Source organism: Akebia trifoliata, chromosome 4, assembly GCF_017979445.1.
Source record: "Akebia trifoliata isolate Shusen 1 chromosome 4, ASM1797944v1, whole genome shotgun sequence".
Classification (NCBI taxonomy): Eukaryota; Viridiplantae; Streptophyta; class Magnoliopsida; order Ranunculales; family Lardizabalaceae; genus Akebia; species Akebia trifoliata.
Window position 1 is genome coordinate 4,079,892 of NC_141378.1, and position 21,915 is coordinate 4,101,806.

Sequence of the window (21,915 nt, forward strand, 5' to 3'; positions counted from 1 at the left end):
ACCACTTGGGCATTGTAAAAAATAGTTCAAAAGTTTTTCCTTTTAACTTTTATTTGATTTTCCTTTTTTCAACGAACTCATATTTAAGGTTTATTTAGGTAATAGTTAGAATATCTAACTCAATGAATTTATAATGATTGCATCAATAAAATAAATTTATATTAGATCCTAATCATTTTTTTTTTTTTTAATTTGATATCGAATGTGTTTGAACCGGTGTCAGATCCCTGAATTCAACTATTGAAACCATCACAGTACTATTAGCATCACTCAAAAAAAAAAAAAAAAAAAAAAGATTACTTCGTCACACACCTTCTTGTGTTGGTTTGCACCTGCCCACGTTGAATGCAAAACTTCACCACCTGATTGTGAAATCTGGGGGGCCCTACACGTAATATCACGACCACGGTCTGATTTAACAATTAAGAATTAAAAAACCATCATATGTTTTCCCTGCCCATCCCATCTTAGGCTTTTGTAAATCAAATCCATGCCCACTCCAACAGCATTTCAACTGTTGTTTTAAGGCTACGAGGGATGGGTGGATGGATAGATGGTTTAGAAACCGCAATTGGTTAAACAATAAAAAAAAATGGAATATGCTCCATAAGCTTGTAATTCGTGGTTTTCATATAAAGGAGCTCACCTGCGTAAGTTCAATACATTTATGCTAAATAGGAAATTGATTAATGACACCTAAAAGCTTGCTTGCAAATAACCCTCTCTGTGCACAAGAAAAATATCAAAACAATATCCTCCACTTATAATAAGCATAAAAACTTGGAAGACCTTAACCACCCTGGAAATGGGGGGCCAAATACATCAAACCATGTGAGAGGCCGCCGTGTAGTGTACCACCGTGTGCCTCGATGTAGATCAAGCAGCAAATGTGGCTAAGATGTTTTTCTTCAGAATGAACTCATCTGCCTTTGCTGAACTGATTGACTGCACCAACAAACAGGGAAAAAAGATTATAATTATTAGACGTTTGGATTTGCAAAGGCCCTGTTTGATAAACAAGTGGGTTCTCAACAGATATTATAGGTGGCTTTGGAATGGGAATGTAATGTCCAAAGGCCCTGTTTGATATCCAATAAAATTTTGCCTTGCAAAGTTTTCCCTCGAAGGTTTTTCATAAAGGAATTCTAAAACGGTACAAACACATATTTAAGAAATTCTTTAGAGCAACTATACGTCTAAGCAACCAAAGGTGAAGCCACTTTCTCTTCAAGAAAAATAAAAGATTGGTAATCATTTATTTATTTTTTCCCCTAAGAGAATTGACAAAAAGAAGAACATAAATAAATTTCACCTTGTCAAGTATGCGCTGGAGACGCTCAATCTCTTTCTTGGCATAATCAGAACCTTTGTCCATACAGCTCTTGGCTGCTTTCAAGTAAATCTTACCATACCTAAGAAAAGGTGAAGAATTTAATTCAACATGGGGACCTTTTCCACATATAGATAACCAATCACAATAAAAACAAAAAACATTCTACCGATAGATTACCTTGTGGCAGAACCCTGGAGCTTTTGTACCTCATCCTCTATCCGAGACAAGACTGCTTTCTTCTCATCATTGCTGGCACTCACAAACTCCTTCACCAAAGCATCCAGACTCGCAATTACACCAGCCTATATCAACCATAAAGATAAAGAAAAACATAAACAACATCAGCCAATTGTAGTAATTGTGAACAAATTATACAGGGAATGTCTTCAGAATCCATTTGTTACTAACTGTGGAAGTAAGTTGTCCTTTTCCATCACGACTAGTGCCACACTTCTCATTGATGAAAGTCACGAAGTCGTCTAAATCTCGGCCTCCATCATAGTCTTCACCATCTTTGTTGCCCTTAGGAAAAAACTTCAGTGTAGGATAGCCACTAACACCATACCTGCATAGGTAACGACACATTAAAGTGGCTTCAATGCTATTCCAAATAACACTATATGTAAAGTCAATCATTTTTATAGAGGCAAAAGAATTTCTGAATATCTGCACTCACTTCTCAGCCAAACCCTTGTATTTGTCAGCATCTACATTCGCAATTACCACATCTTCCTCCATTTTATATGCTGTGGCAACCTTTTCATAAATCTACAAAACAAACAGCAGAAAATATAAAGAGATGTAACACAAATAGCAGGACTTATGTCTTGGCATCTTATGACAGCTTTTTACAACTTAAGGGCCTTGGCTAAATACTGTAAGAGAAGCTAATGCACTTACAGGAGCGAGGTTTTTGCAATGGCCGCACCTGCAAAGAGTAAAAGCGTTTTATAAGATTACATAGCTAACAGTAAAATGATATTAAGCTCTTTTATGCTACAAGAGAGGAGATATATCAAATAATTTACCTTCTACGAAAATCAAAGTGCAGGATAAAACAAAGACAGTGAAATGTATATGTATGCCTACCATGGTGCATAGAACTCAACCAAAACATCTTTTGTTTCATCCAAGACGATTTCATTAAAATTATTTTCAGTTAGCACCACTACGTTGGAAGGAGCAGTTGCCAGCTTCACATTGGTGCCTGTACAACAAGGAGTAAAAAATCAGCACACATAATCATGACAAAGAGAATATGTTAAATGTTATATGAAGATTGACCAGAAACAATCCAACAAGGTTGAGAAATGATGCATCAAATGGATATCTTTAAAATGGACTTGATTGAAAATTTCATACTTTTTTTTTCTTTTTAGAGAAACTAGAGCATTAAGGAATCTTCCATCCAAAATTATCAGTTGTATCAAAGAGATATCCACAACAGTGCATGATAAATATAAAGTTACACGAGAATACAGAAAATGTACTACATAGTAAAACACTGCAGCGACATCTACTCATCAAAATAATAAGAAAATCACCAAAAAATGCTACCAACCACAGCATTCAAGCATAAATGATTAATAAATTCTGTTCGTTCATGGTAGGTAACCTGTTAGAAGATTTGAATTATTACCTCCTTCAGTATTGACAAACTCAGCCAGGGCTTCTGCAGTACGTGGGCCTTCATACCTGTAAAATGTATGCAAATATAAGTTTAAGTATCCAAATGAAAGCATGGTGACTAAAAGGAAAATGTAGAGGTTTCAAACATGAAGACAGTAAATAGTTTAAGATGTACATAACCATACTTCTTTGGTTCCAAAGATCCCTTAGGAAACCATTGGATTGTAGGGTAACCAGAAACCCCATATTTGCTGCATACACTCTTGTGCTCATCACAGTCCACCTAGGCCAAGTATGAACCAATGCACTGTTAAGAAACCTTCAATACTAGTCAAAGCAAAACCATCATAGTTTCTCTCATCTTCTTTTTTTATTTCCATAAGTCACCATGATCATATCCCTTCAGACACCTCCACAGCATTTTAACCATTCCCAACAAGAGATATAAATACTGACTTAAGAAAAAATCACCTTTCCAATCAAAACAGATTTAGCCTTCCTAAAGCTGGAGCCAAGCTTTTCATACTCTGGAGCAAGCTTTTTACAGTGACCACACCTGCCAGGAAAAAGAGAAACAGAATCAAGGTAATTCCTACTATGAAAGCAGTGGTTCCACTTGTTGAAAGTAAAATGAATCTTATAATTTTGAATTTAAAAAAACACATGACAAGGCGAAGAGCCAAAACATCACAGCTTCAGTTAGTTGTGCACTCAACTCAGAGCCAAAATGAAAGTCTAGGCTAAGAGTTGGGAGTTTCCAACCCAACCGACTATGGGAACCTTTTGGACATAGCTGGCTAAGAGTAGGAGCAACCTGTTCACGGTGGAAAAACAATGAGGGAGATATAGCGAAAGAAGATTGGAAAAAGGAGAGGGAAGAGATATGGGGGCATACATCCTCCCCCTATTATGCACGTGAAGTGAGTTCAAAGAACCATTTTTAGAAACGGACCTACTAGTCAAAAGTTTCAGTGTACCAAGAGTTTTCCAGCTATCCAGTAGTGAATCAATGGGTTGGCACCTTCACAAAAATGGCTCAATAGTGAACTTTCCCAATAGTATGTTATTATATGTGTATGGATGTGCCCGCTTCTTGGGCTTCTCAAAGCAGACATATAAAACAATTTGTTCCGAAGTCAGACACAAACATCTTGTCTCCACTGTCCATGTCATTGCTAAATAGGAGAAAATCACATTATAAAGGTGCCCAAGGGTATCCAGTACTAGTGCTACAACTTTATCGCGTCTATGGGATACAGTAAGATGGGGTCTTGAGATAACATTATTGCGAGCAATTGCGTTCAACACTACCACTACAGTACTCACTTAATGGCGCATAATATTTAAGTTAGATCGGCATAGAAATAGAAGTTATGATTCAACAAGTCCAGCACCACCTTTTTTTCAACCATTTCTCCTTAAGACAAGATAGACATATATGCTAAAATGACAAAATCCACAAAGTAAAGAAATTCATAATGGCACTTCTATGATTCGAAGGTCAGCAACACAACTCATCTGAAAATCTGCAAGATGATGCCAGGTGAGATTGGACCTTGACTACCTCTCCCATATTTTATGAACTTCGAGCATGTCAGTTTTTATTCTAAAACTTCAATTTTAACACATAATCAATTAACAGTGAGAGAAAAACAAAGATGAACAGTCCTATACAACTATAACCCTAATCAACATCTGCCTGTGTATTACAATCTACACATGATCAACAAAAGAGGAGAAGCTCAATCCAAGCACAACAAGACATAAAAACATCACAACTGAGGTAAAATTAGAATTCTGCCTATATTCAACAATCGAATACTTGATCACCAAATTTAGAAATAAATACAAAGCAATTGTGAAGCAGATACAAGAACCAAACCCTAAAAACCACAGATCTCCATTAAACATGATCAAAATCCCAACTTCAACCAATCAACAACAATTGTTCAACAAATCAAGGATCAAAATAACATGAGATCAAGAAATTATAGATATCAGAGAAAATCTTACTAAATTCATAAAACAAATACCATACCACGGCGCGTAAAACTCGACGAGAGCGCCTCGATCTTGTCCGACCTCCTTATCGAAGTTTTCTTCAGTAAGGACGACTACATCGTCTGCCAAAGCCGAGACAAAGAGGAAAGCTAGGGCTCCCAAAGAGAGCCAGATCTGAGATTTCGCCATTTCTTCTACTTTTTCAGAATTTTCTTCTCAAAGAAAAAACAGCGAAGAAAGAAAGAAATGTTGAAAATGGGGTGAGTTCAGATGTGCAGTCAGTATTTATAGTCCGCTCTCTATTTGCGTTCCACACGGCTACTTTGACATTATAGGGGTATTTTTGTCAAACGAGGGGACTCATGTCAAATGGGTGTTAATGGGCGGGCTCAATAGTTGGGCTTTTAGCCCAACATTCTCTCCTGTATAACGATTAAGATGCAACAGATTTGGATATTCCTGTCCGTTGACAACCCTAGACTAGTGCACATTGCTTGGTAAGAGTTGCAACTAAACTGCGATGGTCATTGAATTGCAGTTATCCATGCATTTGTCCATCCTCTCAGTTGAGAGTAATTTGTTGCCAACCTCGGAGATAAATGAGTTTCTCTGCATTTCTCTTGTTTGTTTGGATTGTTAAGTGCGGAGAGAAGAGAGAAAAAAAAGGAAGGTAAGTTTTCTCTCTCCAAAAGTGGAGAGAAGCTGGAGTGAAATGAAGAGAGAACCTTTTTAAAACATTTTACAATTTCAACTCTACCCGTAGATGTCTTTTAAGATATTTTAAAATTTCAAAGTTATCCCAAGTTCTCTCCAGTCAATCAAAACATGATGGATAGAAATTGAATTTCTCTTATCTTCTCTCCACTTCTCTCAATCCAAACATAACCTAAGAGAACTTTAATTAATGTAACTTTTACTTATAATACATCGACTAGTGAAATTATCCATTACACACCAAATAAGATTAAAGAGATGTCAAAGTCATTTGCTATGATTTCTTAAAAAGGTCAAAGTCATTTGTTACGATTTCTGAAAAAGGTGGGTTGGGCTCAAGAGCCAATAACATAGCCAAAGTGGATCATCCTCACAAAATCGGCTCATTCCAAAACTTTTAGCCATATAAAACAAAACTTTGGCTGCTGAATGCTACTCTATATATATATATATAGGGAGCGGTTCAGCAACCCCTTATGGTGTCCCATATGGTGACGTGCATTTTTTGTAAATCACTTTTGATGGGGTTACAAGTTTTGGAATAGGCTGATTTTTTGTGAGGATGATCTCTACGGTGAAGAGATCATCCTCACAAAAAATCAGCTCATTTTGAAACTTCTAACCCTAGTTTACAAGTTGAAGAATCGTGGACCGTCCAATTTTTGTAAATCAGTTTTGACGGGGTTAGAAGTTTTGGAATGAGCTGATTTTTGGTGAGGATGATCTCCTCATCATAGAGATCATCTTCACAAAAAATCAGCTCATTCCAAAGCTTGTAACCCATGTTTTAAAAAATACGTGGCACCATAATGGGGCTGCTGATCCGCTCCCATATATATATATATATATGGGAAATGTTCAGCAACAAACATTTTGGCAAAACATTTTTCAAAACATGGGTTAGAGGTTTTGGAATGAGCTGATTTTTGGTGAGGATGATCTCTACGGTGAGGAGATCATCATCACCAAAAATTAGCCCATTCCAAAACTTTTAACCCCATCAAAAATGATTTACAAAAAATGGACGGTCCACGATTTTTCAACTTGTAAACTGAGGCTAGAAGTTTTGGAATGGGCTGATTTTTGGTGAGAATGATCTTCTCACCGTAGAGATCATCCTCACAAAAAATCAGTCCATTCCAAAACCTCTAACCCATGTTTTGAAAAATGTTTTGCCAAAATGTTTGTTGCTGAACGGGACCATATATCTATATATGGGTAGCGTTCAAGGGCAAACTTTTTAGCAAACTTTTTGGCAAAACATTTTTCAAAACATGGGTTAGAGGTTTTGGAATGGGCTGATTTTTGGTGAGGATGATCTCTACGGTGAGTAGATCATCCTCACAAAAAATCAGCCCATTCCAAAACTTCTAACCCATGTTTACTAGTTGAAAATTTGTGGACCGTCCATTTTTTGTAAACTATTTTTGATGGTGTTAGAAGTTTTGGAATGAGCTGATTTTTGGTGAGGATGATCTCCACACCGTAGAGATCATCCTCACCAAAAATCAGCCCATTCCAAAACTTCTAACTCATTTTTTGAAAAATGTTTTGCCAAAAAGTTTGCTAAAAAGTTTGCCATTGAACGCCCCCATATATATATATAGAGTAGCGTTCAATGGCCAACAGTTTGGCAAAACATTTTGGCAAACACATTTTTCAAAACATGGGTTAGAGGTCTTGGAATGGGCTGATTTTTGGTGATGATGACCTCTATGGTGAGGAGATCATCATCACCAAAAATCAGCCCATTCCAAAACTTCTAACCTCATCAAAAATGGTTTACAAAAAATGGATGGTTCACGATTTTTCAACTTGTAAAATGGGGCTAGAAGTTTTGGAATGAGCTGATTTTTGGTGAGGATGATCTCCTCACCGTAGAGATCATCCTCACCAAAAATCAGCCCATTCCAAGACCTCTAACCCATGTTTTGAAAAAGTGTTTGCCAAAATGTTGGCCACGGATAGGGACCCATATATATATATATATGGGAAATGTTCAGCACCCTAAGTTTTACCACACACTTTAACAAATGTTTTTTGTCCTACATGGGTTAGAAGTTTTGGAATGGACTGATTTTTGGTGAGGATGATCCTTATGATTAGAAGATCATCCTCCCCAAAAATCAACCCATTCCGAAATGTTTAACCCCATGTTTATACGTTGAAAAATCGTGGACCATCCATTTTTTGTAAATCATTTTTGATGGGGTTAGAAGTTTTGGAATGAGCTGATTTTTGGTGAGGATGATCTCCTCACCATAGAGATCATCCTCACCAAAAATCAGCCCATTCCAAAACTTCTAACCCATGTAAGACAGAACACATTTGTTAAAGTGTGTGATAAAGCTTAGGGTGCTGAACGGGACCCTATATATATATATGGGTCCCGTTCGCCACCCTTATTTTACCACACACTTTAACAAACGCGTTTTGTCTTACATGGGTTAGAAGTTTCGAAATGAGCTGATTTTTGATGAGGATGATCTCTATGGTGAGGAGATCATCCTCACCAAAAATCAGCTCATTCCAAAACTTCTAACCCCATCAAATTGATTTACAAAAAATGGACGGTCCACGATTTTTCAACGTGTAAACATGGGGCTAAACATTTCGGAATGGGCTGATTTTTGGGGAGGATGATCTTCTAATCATAGAGATCATCCTCACCAAAAATCAGCTCATTCCAAAACTTCTAACCCATGTAGGACAAAAAATGTTTGTTAAAGTGTGTGGTAAAACTTAGGGTGCTGAACATTTCCCTATATATATATATGGAAATGTTCAGCACCCTAAGTTTTACCACACACTTTAACAAACGTTTTTTGTCCTACATGGGTTAGAAGTTTTGGAATGGGCTGATTTTTGGTGAGGATGATCTCTATGATTAGAAGATCATCCTCCCCAAAAATCAGCCCATTCGAAATGTTTAGCCCCATGTTTACAAGTTGAAAAATCGTGGACCGTCCATTTTTTGTAAATCATTTTTGATGGGGTTAGAAGTTTTGGAATGAGCTGATTTTTGGTGAGATGATCTCCTTACCATAGAGATCATCCTCACCAAATATCAGCCCATTCCGAAACTTCTAACCCATATAGGACAAAACGCGTTTGTTAAAGTGTGTGGTAAAACTTAGGGTGCTGAACGGGACCCATATATATATATATATATATATATATATTATATATATATATTATCGGAAGAGAAGAAATGGCCTCAAAATGATTTTCTAAGAGAATTAAAAATGGGGCGCCAAATAAAAAATAAAAGGATGACTGTCTTTACCCCCAAAAAATCTTAGAAGAACAAGTGTGATAGTAGAAACTTTCTGTATCAAGAGCATTGCAACTACTTATTGCTTTTGAGTAGGTTTGAGTGATTGCACTGAAAATATGCAGGAAAATAGCTTCCCCATTCCAACAAAATTCATTGTGCGGTGAGTATTTTGTGGGGAGAAAAAAACCATTTTTCCATACATCATAATTTTCCTATCCAGGTGGAAAAACATTTCTTGAATGGGTTTCTTGAACAATTATCGCTAGGTTGGGTATATTCCATCCTACTTTTTTTTACAGAAAATGGGCGATCATCTGACATTTTCTCTGCCGCAATCAAACATCAGCATAAACTCTCTTTGAAAATAAATTCTAGGGAATTATTTTCATGAAAGTTCAAATTCCAAAGTACTATTTTGCTTGATAATCACACACACGTGGGGAATATAGTTTCTCGTATTTCATTTTTCATCCTATTTCTGCATGCATATTTATATCCTTTATCAAAGTATTATAGTTATGCATATGAAAATAAAAGGTAAAACATATTGTTCCTCAAATAATTAGCACTCAATTTGCGCATATTTTCCAGAATGTGCTCACAACTCTATTTGATGTTTACCATCATTTTGATATCCAATTTTTTGATCTTCTCAAAACATTTTCCTGAAAAAATAACCAATTAGTGAAAAAAGACTAATAGCAATAGTAAACAAAATTCGTTAACCTGCCACACAGCCACTAACAAACAGGGCGATCTTGAAGGTGCACCACGTTGTTATGCAGCTCCACCAAGTCTTCCAAGAAGATCCTCCTCATGTGAATCTCCTTTGTGATGTTCGTCAGGAGATCCCTAAATTGTAACCCATCTCTCAATTGGGTATCTGAGGTGCTGGACATGTCAGTTGAAGTGGTGACTGTTGGGAGTAACTGAGCTGACCATTGGCAGTTGTTGATGAACACTTCATTTAATCTGGAAAAAGAAGATTAAAGAAACACAAGCAATTGATTCACACCACTCAATATATCCATCATCAATCCATAGCAATCTTTGAGTGACTCCAAAAATCTATGGCCATTTTTCCAGAAAATATATAAATGTAAGATTGTTACACTAAATCTGATATGTTTCCTTAGGTGGTAAGCGATGGGTCCCCCCTCCTAACCACATGTATGGGTATAACATGCCGTTAACCAACCACATTCTTAATTCCATTAATTACTTGTCTATCAAAAAACCAAGAAATAGTAAGTCGCTATTAACAGGCAATGCTTGTGGCCTACTCACAAGGGTCTCAGTAATTTGACGTCAAGTTGCAAAACACTATATTTGAACCAAAAGATTAACAAAATGTGTATTATCTTTTCTTTCCTATCTTTTTTCTTTTTTCTTCTGTTTTTTTTTTTTTTTTTTGATAAGCACAAAATGAGTAATATCCTCCAACAAATTCAAGAATACCGCCCATAAACAATGTATCTTGATCACCTCATTTTCCAATAATACCAAGACTTTATATATTGCCTTTTCTCTTCTCCCCTTTTTCCAATAGTACCCCTCCAACTTTATTGTCTTTTCTCTTTTACCCCCCTAACCCCAAAGAGGAGCCGTAGGCCTGGGCAAACTTGTGTGTGTGTTTGATAGGTAAAGGGTTAGTGGTTAACAAGGTGAAGTTGGGTTGAACAGGGTTTGAACCTAGGATGTGGGACCACACTTCACGTCTTATCAACTTAGCTAAGTTAGCACTTCAACAAATTCAAGTTATATTGTCAGATATTAGAAGCATTTTCACATTATGTCATTGCTAGACATTCAAAATGCAGTTATAAATGGAAAGACATCGACGAAGGCAACAAGAAAATATAATGAACCACAAAGGGTGAGCAAGGTTTCTTACTTTTTAAGTATGCCCTGTTTAGCTAAGCTATCATTCTCATTGAAGGAAACATCCACAAAACCCTCCTTTGTCCTCAAAAGTCCCTCCATAGGTCCACAAGACATGCAAATCAAGTGTACGGCAGGTTCCGCAGTGTCCGCACTGACATTGCTAATCCTAATGGTTATGTTCTCCTGAACATGCATACTTCGAATCTGTAGATGAACATTCCTCACTGAAATCGCTTGCGCTTCAACTGCTCTCTCCTTTGATTCCATGGTCTAGACGTTGGCACATTAAACATTCATCAGATACATAAACAAAAAAATTATGATCAACTTCCATAGAATCGTTATGTACCTTAAATTCAACATAGCAATTGTTAAATCCATATGGCCCTGCTCTCGTGGAAGCATTCAATATTTCACCAAAAATTGAAAGTGCCTCCCTCAACTGGTCAAGGCTAATTGTAGAGTGCACCTTCTCAATAGTAATAGATCGTGAGCTTTTGTATTTAGGAGCATTTTCAGTATCAATTTTAGCTCTAGAAACTCCATTGTGGTTCGTTTTGGGTTTGTTAGTTCCGTGCAAAAGCATCTGGAATGCAGCTCTCCCAGAAAGATCGGCACTCTTCTTCAAATGAAAAATCAGTATAAAGAATATAAGAAGAAACTTCCACGCCAGCAATGTTCAATAAAATTTAAAGTTCAAAAAGATTCATCTTCTCACATTGTATGCATACCAGAGATGAGTTTGGTTGTTCGGTCACTAATTTTGTATGTGTAACTCCTCCCTCTGACAATGGCGAGTCCAATTCAGAGAAAATATCTTCTTCGTCAGAGGAACTATGTAGAGAACGCTTCAGATTTTGAGTTCCTCGGACTCCATAACTTGAGAATTGCATTGAGAGCTTCCAAACCTTGTGTGTTAAACTTGGGTGAAATATTCTCTTCTCAGGGGATGAGTTGAAAATGTACTTGAATCCAGCATGACACCTGCACCCATTCACCAAGCATTGTTATCCAATTTATATTATCTTTAGAACAATTGGTTGTATAACCCTTAAATCCACAAAATTGATACCAAATATTATTAGAAATGTCTAATGTCACTTCTTGGATTCAACATCAGGTAAGGGACTACAAGTTTTCAGTAGCTTCGACGGGTGATAAACTTAGGGAAAGTAGATCAAATGGTTTGACTATGTGCAACAAATACAAATGATAGCACCAGTTAAAGGGAACAGAGGACGTGGATTAAGATAGTGAGCAGATATGAGTGCCTTTTAATGAACAAAAGGCAGGGCTTTACATAAAGTTGAATGAAGGATAAAAGATTTGTGTGTGCAACTGACACAAATATAGCAATAAGGCTTTGATGATGATGATGTCCTCGTTACTTTATTTCGTGATCTCCTTTTCCTTTTATGTGAGTTATGACTACCCTTGAGTAGCCACCGATCTGAAATGAAAACCTTAAACGGCGGATGGACAGCAACATAAGCTTTAAAAAAAATGACGATGTTCTCCTCGATCTTTCATTTGGATACCATTCTACACATTACTTGAAGTTCCTCCAAAAGAACTTTGCTATCATTCTCCTCACTAGAACTACATGCCACCATCCAACAATAAAAATGAGGTCACTGGAAGAAACATTGTTGATAGTGCAAAATGAATCGGTGTACATGTATGCCATGTTGACTAATCATGACTCCGGAGTGAGGTGACAAAAGCACATTCAATGTGGAGGAGAAAAGAAAGTAAATGAATCCACCCCACCAAAGCATCAAATGAACAATGAGTTTGTAGCATGTGCTCAGCATGAATATGATCTAGGGTTGGCAAGGTGGGAGCCAGGATTTTCTTGTAGTGGGGGCAAACTATGGTTAGTTGTATAGTTGAAGAAGTTGAAGATGAATAGTTTTAGGGAGAAATTCGGAGGTTTTTGGTTAGAAGTTGAAGAAAAGGATATTTAGATCATTTCCAATTAGTATATGAGAAGGCCCGATCAAGAGGCTATGTCATCAACAAAAAATTGAAAGGGGTGGGGGAGGGAGAAAAAATTGGAGGGTGGTGAGGGTGTGGGAGCAAATGAGGCATGTGATTAGTTGAAAATATATGGTGTCTCAAAGTTCTGTGGGGGCAATTGCCTCCACCAGCTCCTTACTAGCTCCACCCCTGAGGGTTGGGGTTTAAACAACAAAAAGATCAACAAAATTGAGGTGTGTTAGCGGATGGGATCACAAGAAAATGAGAACATCCTCAGATATGAGGTTTTTAGGGGATTTTTTTAAAACAAAAAAGGAAAATTTTATTTCCAAATATGTTTTTGGTTCAAAACTCAATCAATGCAAATAACTAACCCACTAAATATTATTTGTAAATACGAATTTATTCTTTTTAAATAAGTAAAATTAAATAAATCCAACAGAAGGAAACAAAGGGAATTTTACCATAGTACTATGACCAAAAACTTCCAATAGCGCTCTAACATTATGTACTAAATATAAATCTGTCCAACCAACTTGAACCTCGGTCAAACCCTGGTCTGATCAATTGGGCAAAATTCTTGTTTTCAGACAATTGACATTACGAGATATGGGTGCCACAGTTACACAACATTATAACTTAATTATTTCTATCGATGACTTCAACTTTTGGAATAAGCCTTATCCCAAATCTCCCCACAATAGAGATTAGCACACTATCTAATACACTCTCACGCTTCAAAATAAATAAATAAATTCTCAAGTCCTTTATAAAGTTTGAAACTTCTAAAAACAAAATATCTCACAAGGTAACCCAGATGAAAAACAAGGACTAAAACGCCCTGTGCAGCTACATAAGGTACCATTGAAGAAGCCTTTTTTACAAACTATTAATCCAAAACCCTAATTTCATCTCTAGGTCTACCAAGTTAGCATCAAACAACATGAATCAAAGCGACCAACAATTGAGAAAAAATTCAAAAAATAAAGAAAAAACACAGAGAGATGAATTCGAACACTTACTTGTTACTGGAAACAACTCCAGTAGAGAAATGAAGCTTGGGTATGATCGAAACGGCATCTGAAATGCTTCTCTTTCTACCTGTAAATATTCCGATGTTTCTCTTCAGTGATTGGAAATTTTCCAAATAGGCTGTGAGAGTGAGGGTTTTGGAGTTCTTACTTGTAAATAGCGGGGAAATGGAGGCTCTGAGCTTCAACTTCATCTTTGTTTCTGCAATGAAAGAGAACCCAGAGGAGGACTTTTAACAACTATGATACGAGATTTGGGGAAAAACGTACCTACCAGGTCCAAGAGGAGAAATTTTTCTAGAGATGGGTTTTATTTTATTTGGGAATCGCCAGAAGTATTCTCCCATCTCAGCCGTTTGTTTGATGGAGAGGCTCAAACAATATTTGAAACTAGAGGTTTCCTTTAATAGTTAATAGGAGTTGGGGTTTAGGATTTGGTCTGATTTCACAATTCCAAGTTATAATGATCCCCTCACCTTAGTTAATAAGGATTTCACCCTTTTTGGGTTTATCTCCTGGTGGTAGATGCATGATTTTAAATCTCATCCAAGATCGAGACAACTTGTCTAATTTATCTTGGTGTCATCCACCAACGAGACGGATTGACAAGTCTTTTCAAACTTGATGTGTTTATCAAAAGCCAATCTATTGTGTCATTGTTGAGCGAGATGTCACGAATAAATTGAATGATTCATTCAAGAAGATTCGATCTTGTTCAGAGATGAGATGTCAAAATGAGTTTTAAAATCATGTGTAGATAATGAAATTCTACAATTTTTTTTTGAGGGGAAAGATATTAAAAATTTTGTTTTCCACCGTTAATTTCACTTTTTAATTTTGGGAGTTACATGGAAGTTGTCCATTTTCCAAATCTTGGATTGAGTTCAAAAGGATTTATTTCATTTTTTAATCCAAGTTTTTCGATGAAACTTAGAAGGCTCTCCCCTCTTTGCCACTTCTCTCACCAATGAAATTTTGAGTTTGGAAAGAGAACTTTCTATTGTACTATCTAACTTTCGAGACGGTTATAGTTGATATGTGTAATACCATTATTAGTTGTTGAAGTTGGCATATGATTGGGGATTATGGTTCTTGGTTAAATTTCCTTAGTCTACCTCATTTACATTTGTTTACAAATATTAACTAAGGTGAAGCTATTAACTAGTTTAATTGATGAAGTCTCTCTCTCTCTCTCTAGAGGGTCCTGTTCAATGGCTAACTTTTTTGGTAAAACATTTTTCAAAACATGAGTTCGAAGTTTTGGAATGGATTGATTTTTGGTGAGGATGATCTCTACGGTGAGGAGATTATCATCACCAAAAATCAGCCCATTCCAAAACTTCTAACCCCATCAAAAATAGTTTACAAAAAATGGACGGTCCACGATTTTTCAACTTGTAAACATGGGTTAGAAGTTTTGGAATGGGCTGATTTTTTGTGAGGATGATCTCCTCACCGTAGAGATCATCCTCACCAAAAACCAGCCCATTCCAAAACTTCTAACTCATGTTTTGAAAAATGTTTTGCCAAAAAGTTAGCCATTAAACGCTACCCATATATATATAATGTGGGTAGCATTCTTTTGACAAAATCTCAGACAACATTCTAGACAAAACATTTTGTCTTACATAGGCTAAAAGTTTTGGAATGGGCTGATTTTTTGTAAGGATATTCTTTATGGTGAGAAAATCATCATCACAAAAAATCAGTCAATTCTGAAATTTCAAAATCTAGTTTATAAGTTGAAGAATTGTGAATTGTCAATTTTTTCCGTTAGTTTGTAACTACTTTTCACGGGATTAGAAGTTTCAGAATTGGCTGATTTTTGTAAGGATGATCTACTCAGGATCATCCTCACACAAATCAGTCCATTCTGAAACTTTTTAATCATATAAGACAAAACTATATCTAGAATGTTATTTAAAATTTTGTCAAAAGAACACCACTATACATATATATATATATATATATATATATAGGGTCCCGTTCAGCACCCTAAGCTTTACCACACATTTTAACAAACGTGTTTTGTCTTACATGGTTAGAAGTTTTGGAATGGGCTGATTTTTGGTGAGGATGGTCTCTATGGTGAGGAGATCATTCTCACCAAAAATCAGCTCATTCCAAAACTTCTAACCCCATCAAAAATGGTTTACAAAAAATGGACGGTCCACAATTTTTCAACGTGTAAACATGGGGCTAAACATTTCAGAATGGGCTGATTTTTGGGGAGGATGATCTTCTAATCATAGAGATCATCCTCACCAAAAATCAGCTCATTCCAAAACTTCTAACCCATGTAGGACAAAAAACATTTGTTAAAGTGTGTGGTAAAACTTAGGGTACTGAACATTTCCCATATATATATATATATATATATGTATATGTATGGGTCATGATCAAGGGCCATATGAAAAAACATATGTAAAAACAATGTAACATTAGTAAATTTTCAAAATATGAATTAGAAGTTTCGAATTGAGCTGATTTTTTGTGAGAATGATCTCTATGAATGATGGGAAGATCATAAAAAAAAAAAAATTAGTCCAATTTGAAACTTCTAACCCCATTAAAAGTGATTTAGAATGTGGACCGTCGATTTTTTACCAATTTTTATCAGTAATTTGTAAATCACTTTTGATGGATTTAGAAGTTTCTGATTGAGCTGATTTTTTATGAGGATGATCTTCTCATCATAGTGACCATCTTCGCAAAAAATCAGCTCAATCCAAAACCTCTAACCCATATTTTGAAAAACCATTGTTTTTTCATATGTTTTTACATATGACCTTGAACCGCCCCTATACATATATATATATATATATATATATATATATGTATTGGGGGGGGAGGTACTTGTCTTTACTTTTATTACGATGAAGGTGGAGTAAAAGTTGTTCTACACCAAATTTTGGATCCCTCAAATACCCTCCACTTTTACATTTAAACTTAATATAATTAGAGTCACTTTAGTCAAAAGTCAAGAAATTTTTTAAAAATTATAAAAAAAAATAATCTTTTTCATTATGTAATGTTCTAAATTATAAATAAGCCCTTTTTGATATATGTGTGTTTGTACGTGCCACCTTCTAGTATTAATTTAAATTAAGGGGTGATATGTTACAAAAAATTCAAATATTTCTCACCCATCTCTCATTTTAATAGTTGGTGTGTGTTTGAGATACCCATATATTTTGAAACCGACAACATGCTCTTTAACCTAGCTATTTTCTCATACTTTAATGAAAAATGAGCTAAATACCTTCAACCACTATCAAAAGCCCCTTTAGAAGACAGAGTTCAATAGGGGCGCATCATCTTGAAAACATGGTGGTTATCTCAAATATTCATCAAAATGTGTAGGGGTGCCTCTAAATCGCTCAGTAAGTTTATTTTAAAGTATTTTTTGGTATCAATTTTATCCAAATCCAATATATATGGATTTGGAACTATTTTTATCTCTTTATCTCAGAGATTTTATCTTGATAAATTTATACAAATGATCATCCCTTATGATACATTTAGAATTCCATCAAGACAACTTTGAATGGTCAAAAACATCATAGTCTAGCATGCTACAGAGTTGAAAAATCCATGACAGACTATCTTTGAATTGGCCCAACTCAACCTTTACTTCTTCTATTCACGGTTTTATAGTATCGACTTGGTTCAACTGTGTCGTTGAAGCGGGTCCATATTGTTGGAGATGACTCTATTGTCTATAGTCTCTATTAATAATGTCTCATTTGCACTGCTCATTCCAAAAGCATGCCTGAATCATAAAAGATTGGGATTCTTTGATTCACTAAAAATAAAATAAAATCCGAAGTCAAGACAAATCCTAGGGATACATCTCTCATCCTATTATTGAATTTTATGTTTTAATGGTATGGATTTGCATGTTTTCCATGAATCATTAGATCCTGCCCCAATCATACAATCGTAACCTCTCTTTTTATTGATAAATTGGAATTGAAGGGGCCCTCTCTAGTCACAAATATCAACGAGAATAGTTACATCATAAATCTTCAATCATAATTCCAATTGTCTCCTGAGGTAACAAAGTGCATTTTCAGTAACAAAAAATTCCTCCCCAAAAGACACAAGTCAAAGGATCCACATCATCCATTCACCACAATGCAAGGTCCACAAGGCAAACAAATATTCAATCCTCCAAATAATCCATATTATAAGGGCAAAAGAAAATCAAATCAAAGTCAATGTCAAGATTGATCGAGCAATTTCTGTTCAGGCCATTTTCTAAATATGAAGGTCCAATAAAAGAACATATGGTCCTGAGATCTCACATAATTAGGACCTCACAATAGAAGCAGACAAAGATCGGGATTCTTAGGCGAAAATGACCATATGGGTTTTTAGACAAGAATTCCAAATTATTAGTGTGAGTGAGTAATACGATAGTGTATTACGTCATTTTTTTTTATTTTGAAAGGTAAAAAAAAAAAAAAAAAAACACATGACAAGTACAAAAAACAATTTGTAAAAGCTGTCAAGTTGTTATGTGTTAACATCTATGCAATAAATATAATCAATCTTTCGTGTCAATATATGTCAGTATTTTTATAATTAAAATAAACAGATTGAATTTATAATTGACTGAATTTATAATTGACTTGATCATCAGAATATTTTTATATGTGTGATCCTAACAAAAAAAGATGTGAGCAATATAACTTGACAAGGACCCACACATATAATAGAGAAAGATACTTGTCTTCTCATCACTTATATATGTTGAATATTTTACCAACTCATCACGTGACTGAATCTAGAATTTTCGCTTAACAGTCAAAAAGTAGTATTAGGGGCTATTGAGATAAATGAGAATCACGTGAGACCTGTCAAAATGTCCTGAAAATAAAAGACACACGAGTGCAGAGTTGGAAAAACCGAAAAAGTCCAAGACTTTTACCTCTTTACAAATAAAAAACTCCTTTTGTCGATAGGCATTAAACCATGGAGATTACAAACTTCTTAAATATATTTTTGAAAGACAAAACACATCACAACCATATACAAAAATATCTCCACCGTATTTAATATCTCAGTCTCCCAACCAAGACAACATCTCCTCTGCCTTCATCCATGTCTCATGACCTTCAACAACACCAACCAAATTCAACTGATCAACCCATTCATCATCAAAGCACGAAGTCATTGAAGAAGAAGAATACCACTCACCACTCTCTCCTTCCCCACTTGTTGTCACTCTTTTACAACCCATATTCCCACTAGAAACCCCATTTTGATCCAACATTTCATCTCCCATGATAATTTCATTAGGGTACAGTAATGTTCCACTCTCCAGACCTTCATATGGTCCCACTCCCAACATCTCATTTTCTCTCTCCTCATTACTTGTACAATCTCTCTCTTCCTTGGGGCTTGGACCCAATACTAGACTGTTCGGATTGGGACCATCAACAGCATGATTTTGTACCTCATGTGGGTCCACTGTGAGACTGTCTCTTTTCTCATTTTGTCCTGAAGTGGGAATCGTCATTATCCGGCTCATTTTCTCATGTGTGGGCTTAAGTTCTGTGGAAATTTCAACATTTGATCCGGTGGTGCCGATGTTTTTTTCTTTAATAGCTATCTTTCTTGTCCGACGTCCTTTTGGCTTGTACCCATCATCCATCTTGATTAAAGACATGATGAACGGTTGGGATTCTCCCCTGGACTTTCTGTAGGTGTGAATTCTTCTGCTCAAGTGAGAGTTCCAGTAGTTCTTTATCTCATTATCTGTTCTCCCCGGTAGGTGTCCAGCTATCAAAGACCACCTACATGAAAATCAACCATATATTTTGTTTATTTTTACTCTCAAGTTTGAATTAATTATAAGAAGAAAAAGTATTACAAGACGTTTCATGGTACACATGACTAACTCTTGGTAGATCATAGATCATGGATCAGCCTGATTGGTGATCCATTATTGGTGGGTAGGCCCACTAAGGGATGGGACAAATTTGATAGGTCACTAGACTTGGAAGACTGACACCTCGACTTAATAAAAAGTTGTTCACGCTTGTACAAAAAGTTCAGTCTGATTGGTGATTTCTAGTCCTTGGATTCGAGCAATTTTCGTCAGGGGTGAAAAACATTCATGGGCTAGCCGTGAGTGGGTTTCAGAAAAAAAAAAAAAAAAACTGCTTGAATCAAACGGCTAGAAATCACCAATCAGTACCAATTTTGATGTTTGTTTCCACGTGGCTTTTACAGTCTGGTTGTTTGTTCATAGTTGACTTTTTTCAAAGAAACACCATAACCTTAGCACAGAGAGAGAGAGAGAGAGAGAAGTAAACGAAATAGAGCTAGAAGACGCACCTATTACCCAAAGAGCCATGCAACTTAATAATAATCTCCTCCTCTTCAGCAGAGATGTTCCCTCTCTTCAAGTCGGCTCTTAAGTAATTAATCCACCTCAATCTACAACTCTTCCCACACCTTAACAAACCTTCATCAAAACCCAATAACAATAACATCAACATTAACAAAATCCAAACAAACCCATATCTGAACCAACTCATTTTACAACAACAACAACAAAAAGAGTCGTTCTACACTTACTTCCCTCAACACTGCGCTGACGTGGCAGATAAATCAGATTTCCTCAGCGGGGACACACGCGGGACAACGTGGTGGCGCGCATGTCCGTAGATGCGTTTTACTCATATCTTGGAGAAAACGCATATACGGGCATGCCACCCCGATGTTCTGCACTGAGGTCACTCCACCATTAATAATAAATAAATAAAAAACAAAGGTTCTCAACCCATGCCATTTCAGCACAGTGTCGAAGGAAGTCAGTTCATGGCTTCAAGGGGAAACAGACTATAGCCGGTACTCCGCACTGGGTAAACGGCTATAACCAGTATTCCTCCACGTAGCATGCCCAGAGTCCCTAGATTACTGGCTTGTTTCATGATCTATTTTATGATGAGCTAACCTGCATTCTTGGGTAATGCCCTCCATGACCCTTCACCATGAGCTTTAATATATTTCCTCAAAATCTCATCTTCTTCAGGTGTCCATCTCCCTTTCTTTAGCCCAACTTTCTCACAACATGCTGCTCTCCCCATCCTCCTCAAGAATGATCAATAGTAAGAGTTGATTTTTTTTTTTTGTGTGTGTGTGGAAATAATTTGATTGAGATGAGAAAAAAACGCCAAAATAAGAAGGATTTATGCGGTTGTGAACGAGCCACGAAGGCGAAACACAGACAACCCTTGTCGTGGCTCGTCGGCCTTCTTGGGTGTTGTCACGGGCTTTAATCTCCCACGTTGTCATGTTTAATACTGTATATCATTCGTACGGACACTGTGATTCTTTTGACTTTTCTATACGAGTGGCGATCCAATACGGTGTCCCGTCTCTATACATAAGACTGTTGTCTACGTGTCACGTTTGGATTGCTTAAAACTGACTGTGCTGCATGTACGGCTTGGTCAGGAACCCGGGGTGTTTTAAACGAAACTATAGCGTGCCTCATAAAGACCATTCCTATTATATAGGAGAGTCGCGCAGGGGTGACATTCAAATTGACATAGATTCACACGTGGAGGTGTATACATAACAATCACACGTATCTAGATGAAAAGCATTATAACTCCGTACACATCCACGTCATCAATAGATGAATCAATGTCACTTCAGCATTTTCCTTCTTTTATTTATAGGAACGGGACACCGTGTTGCATCCGAGATACTTTTATGTTTTTAAATCAATGACATACCCCTTGACAGAAGTCTACTCTCAAAAACTATTAAAAATGACCTAAGTTTCCTTACCTTTAAGTATGCTCAACGGTAAATCAATTTTAACGTTTTTCAACTTCATTAAAGAAATTGGATTGATTCTCTTAATTGAATTACAATAGAATTTTATATAAAACATAGATAAAAATTCTTAGGAACATTAATTAAGTTTGGCTTGATCGATGAATATCAATTTGTGCACGTAGTTGTGCAAACCAAACATCGGACTCTAGAATACACAATGTGAAAAAAACCCAAATTTGACAGTCTTGGATTGTCAAAATTCATAA

At 36.3% G+C, this 21,915-nt stretch overlaps 3 protein-coding genes across 4 annotated transcripts; all 3 read right to left on the reverse strand.

The window, feature by feature from the left end:
- Nucleotides 1–600: 600 nt before the first annotated feature.
- LOC147403093 (putative protein disulfide-isomerase A6) lies at nt 601–5,222 on the reverse strand. Its single transcript, XM_086438547.1, has 11 exons — nt 5,001–5,222; nt 3,434–3,518; nt 3,148–3,245; nt 2,973–3,028; nt 2,423–2,540; nt 2,234–2,261; nt 2,010–2,101; nt 1,742–1,898; nt 1,511–1,635; nt 1,313–1,412; nt 601–945 (listed from the first exon to the last, which is right to left on the reverse strand). Exons 1-11 carry the CDS (start codon nt 5,150–5,152, stop codon nt 877–879), a joined length of 1,080 nt encoding a protein of 359 aa, XP_086294673.1. The 5' UTR covers nt 5,153–5,222; the 3' UTR covers nt 601–876.
- Nucleotides 5,223–9,501: 4,279 nt separating this feature from the next.
- LOC147403094 (sucrose-phosphatase-like protein) lies at nt 9,502–14,211 on the reverse strand. 2 transcript variants are annotated; one of them, XM_086438548.1, is made up of 6 exons: nt 14,001–14,211; nt 13,841–13,919; nt 11,570–11,822; nt 11,188–11,460; nt 10,849–11,108; nt 9,502–9,926 (listed from the first exon to the last, which is right to left on the reverse strand). In XM_086438548.1, exons 1-6 carry the CDS (start codon nt 14,041–14,043, stop codon nt 9,695–9,697), a joined length of 1,140 nt encoding a protein of 379 aa, XP_086294674.1. In that variant the 5' UTR covers nt 14,044–14,211; the 3' UTR covers nt 9,502–9,694. The 2 variants fall into 2 exon arrangements, with proteins under 2 accessions (XP_086294674.1, XP_086294675.1); XM_086438549.1 differs by having other exon boundaries at nt 11,188–11,457; nt 14,001–14,209.
- A 4,574-nt stretch (nt 14,212–18,785) lies between these two features.
- On the reverse strand, nt 18,786–21,115 carry LOC147403095 (transcription factor MYB15-like). Its single transcript, XM_086438550.1, has 3 exons — nt 20,817–21,115; nt 20,195–20,324; nt 18,786–19,650 (listed from the first exon to the last, which is right to left on the reverse strand). The coding sequence occupies exons 1-3, from the start codon at nt 20,947–20,949 to the stop codon at nt 18,915–18,917; spliced, it is 999 nt and encodes a 332-aa protein (XP_086294676.1). The 5' UTR covers nt 20,950–21,115; the 3' UTR covers nt 18,786–18,914.
- Between the last annotated feature and the right edge of the window lie 800 nt (nt 21,116–21,915).

Coding starts and splice junctions, on each gene's coding strand:
- LOC147403093 (XM_086438547.1), bottom strand. CDS start 5,152: ATGGCGAAATCTCAGATCTGGCTCTCTTTGGGAGCCCTAGCTTTCCTC. Junction 2,541..2,972: donor GTTTGTCAATACTGAAGGAG/GTAATAATTCAA, acceptor CTTGTTGTACAG/GCACCAATGTGAAGCTGGCA. Junction 1,899..2,009: donor TACAAGGGTTTGGCTGAGAA/GTGAGTGCAGAT, acceptor TTACCTATGCAG/GTATGGTGTTAGTGGCTATC.
- LOC147403094 (XM_086438548.1), bottom strand. CDS start 14,043: ATGAAGTTGAAGCTCAGAGCCTCCATTTCCCCGCTATTTACAA. Junction 11,109..11,187: donor ATTGCTATGTTGAATTTAAG/GTACATAACGAT, acceptor GCCAACGTCTAG/ACCATGGAATCAAAGGAGAG. Junction 9,927..10,848: donor AAACAGGGCATACTTAAAAA/GTAAGAAACCTT, acceptor TTCTTTTTCCAG/ATTAAATGAAGTGTTCATCA.
- LOC147403095 (XM_086438550.1), bottom strand. CDS start 20,949: ATGGGGAGAGCAGCATGTTGTGAGAAAGTTGGGCTAAAGAAAGGGAGA. Junction 20,325..20,816: donor GGCATTACCCAAGAATGCAG/GTTAGCTCATCA, acceptor GTTTTGATGAAG/GTTTGTTAAGGTGTGGGAAG. Junction 19,651..20,194: donor CATGGCTCTTTGGGTAATAG/GTGCGTCTTCTA, acceptor ATTTTCATGTAG/GTGGTCTTTGATAGCTGGAC.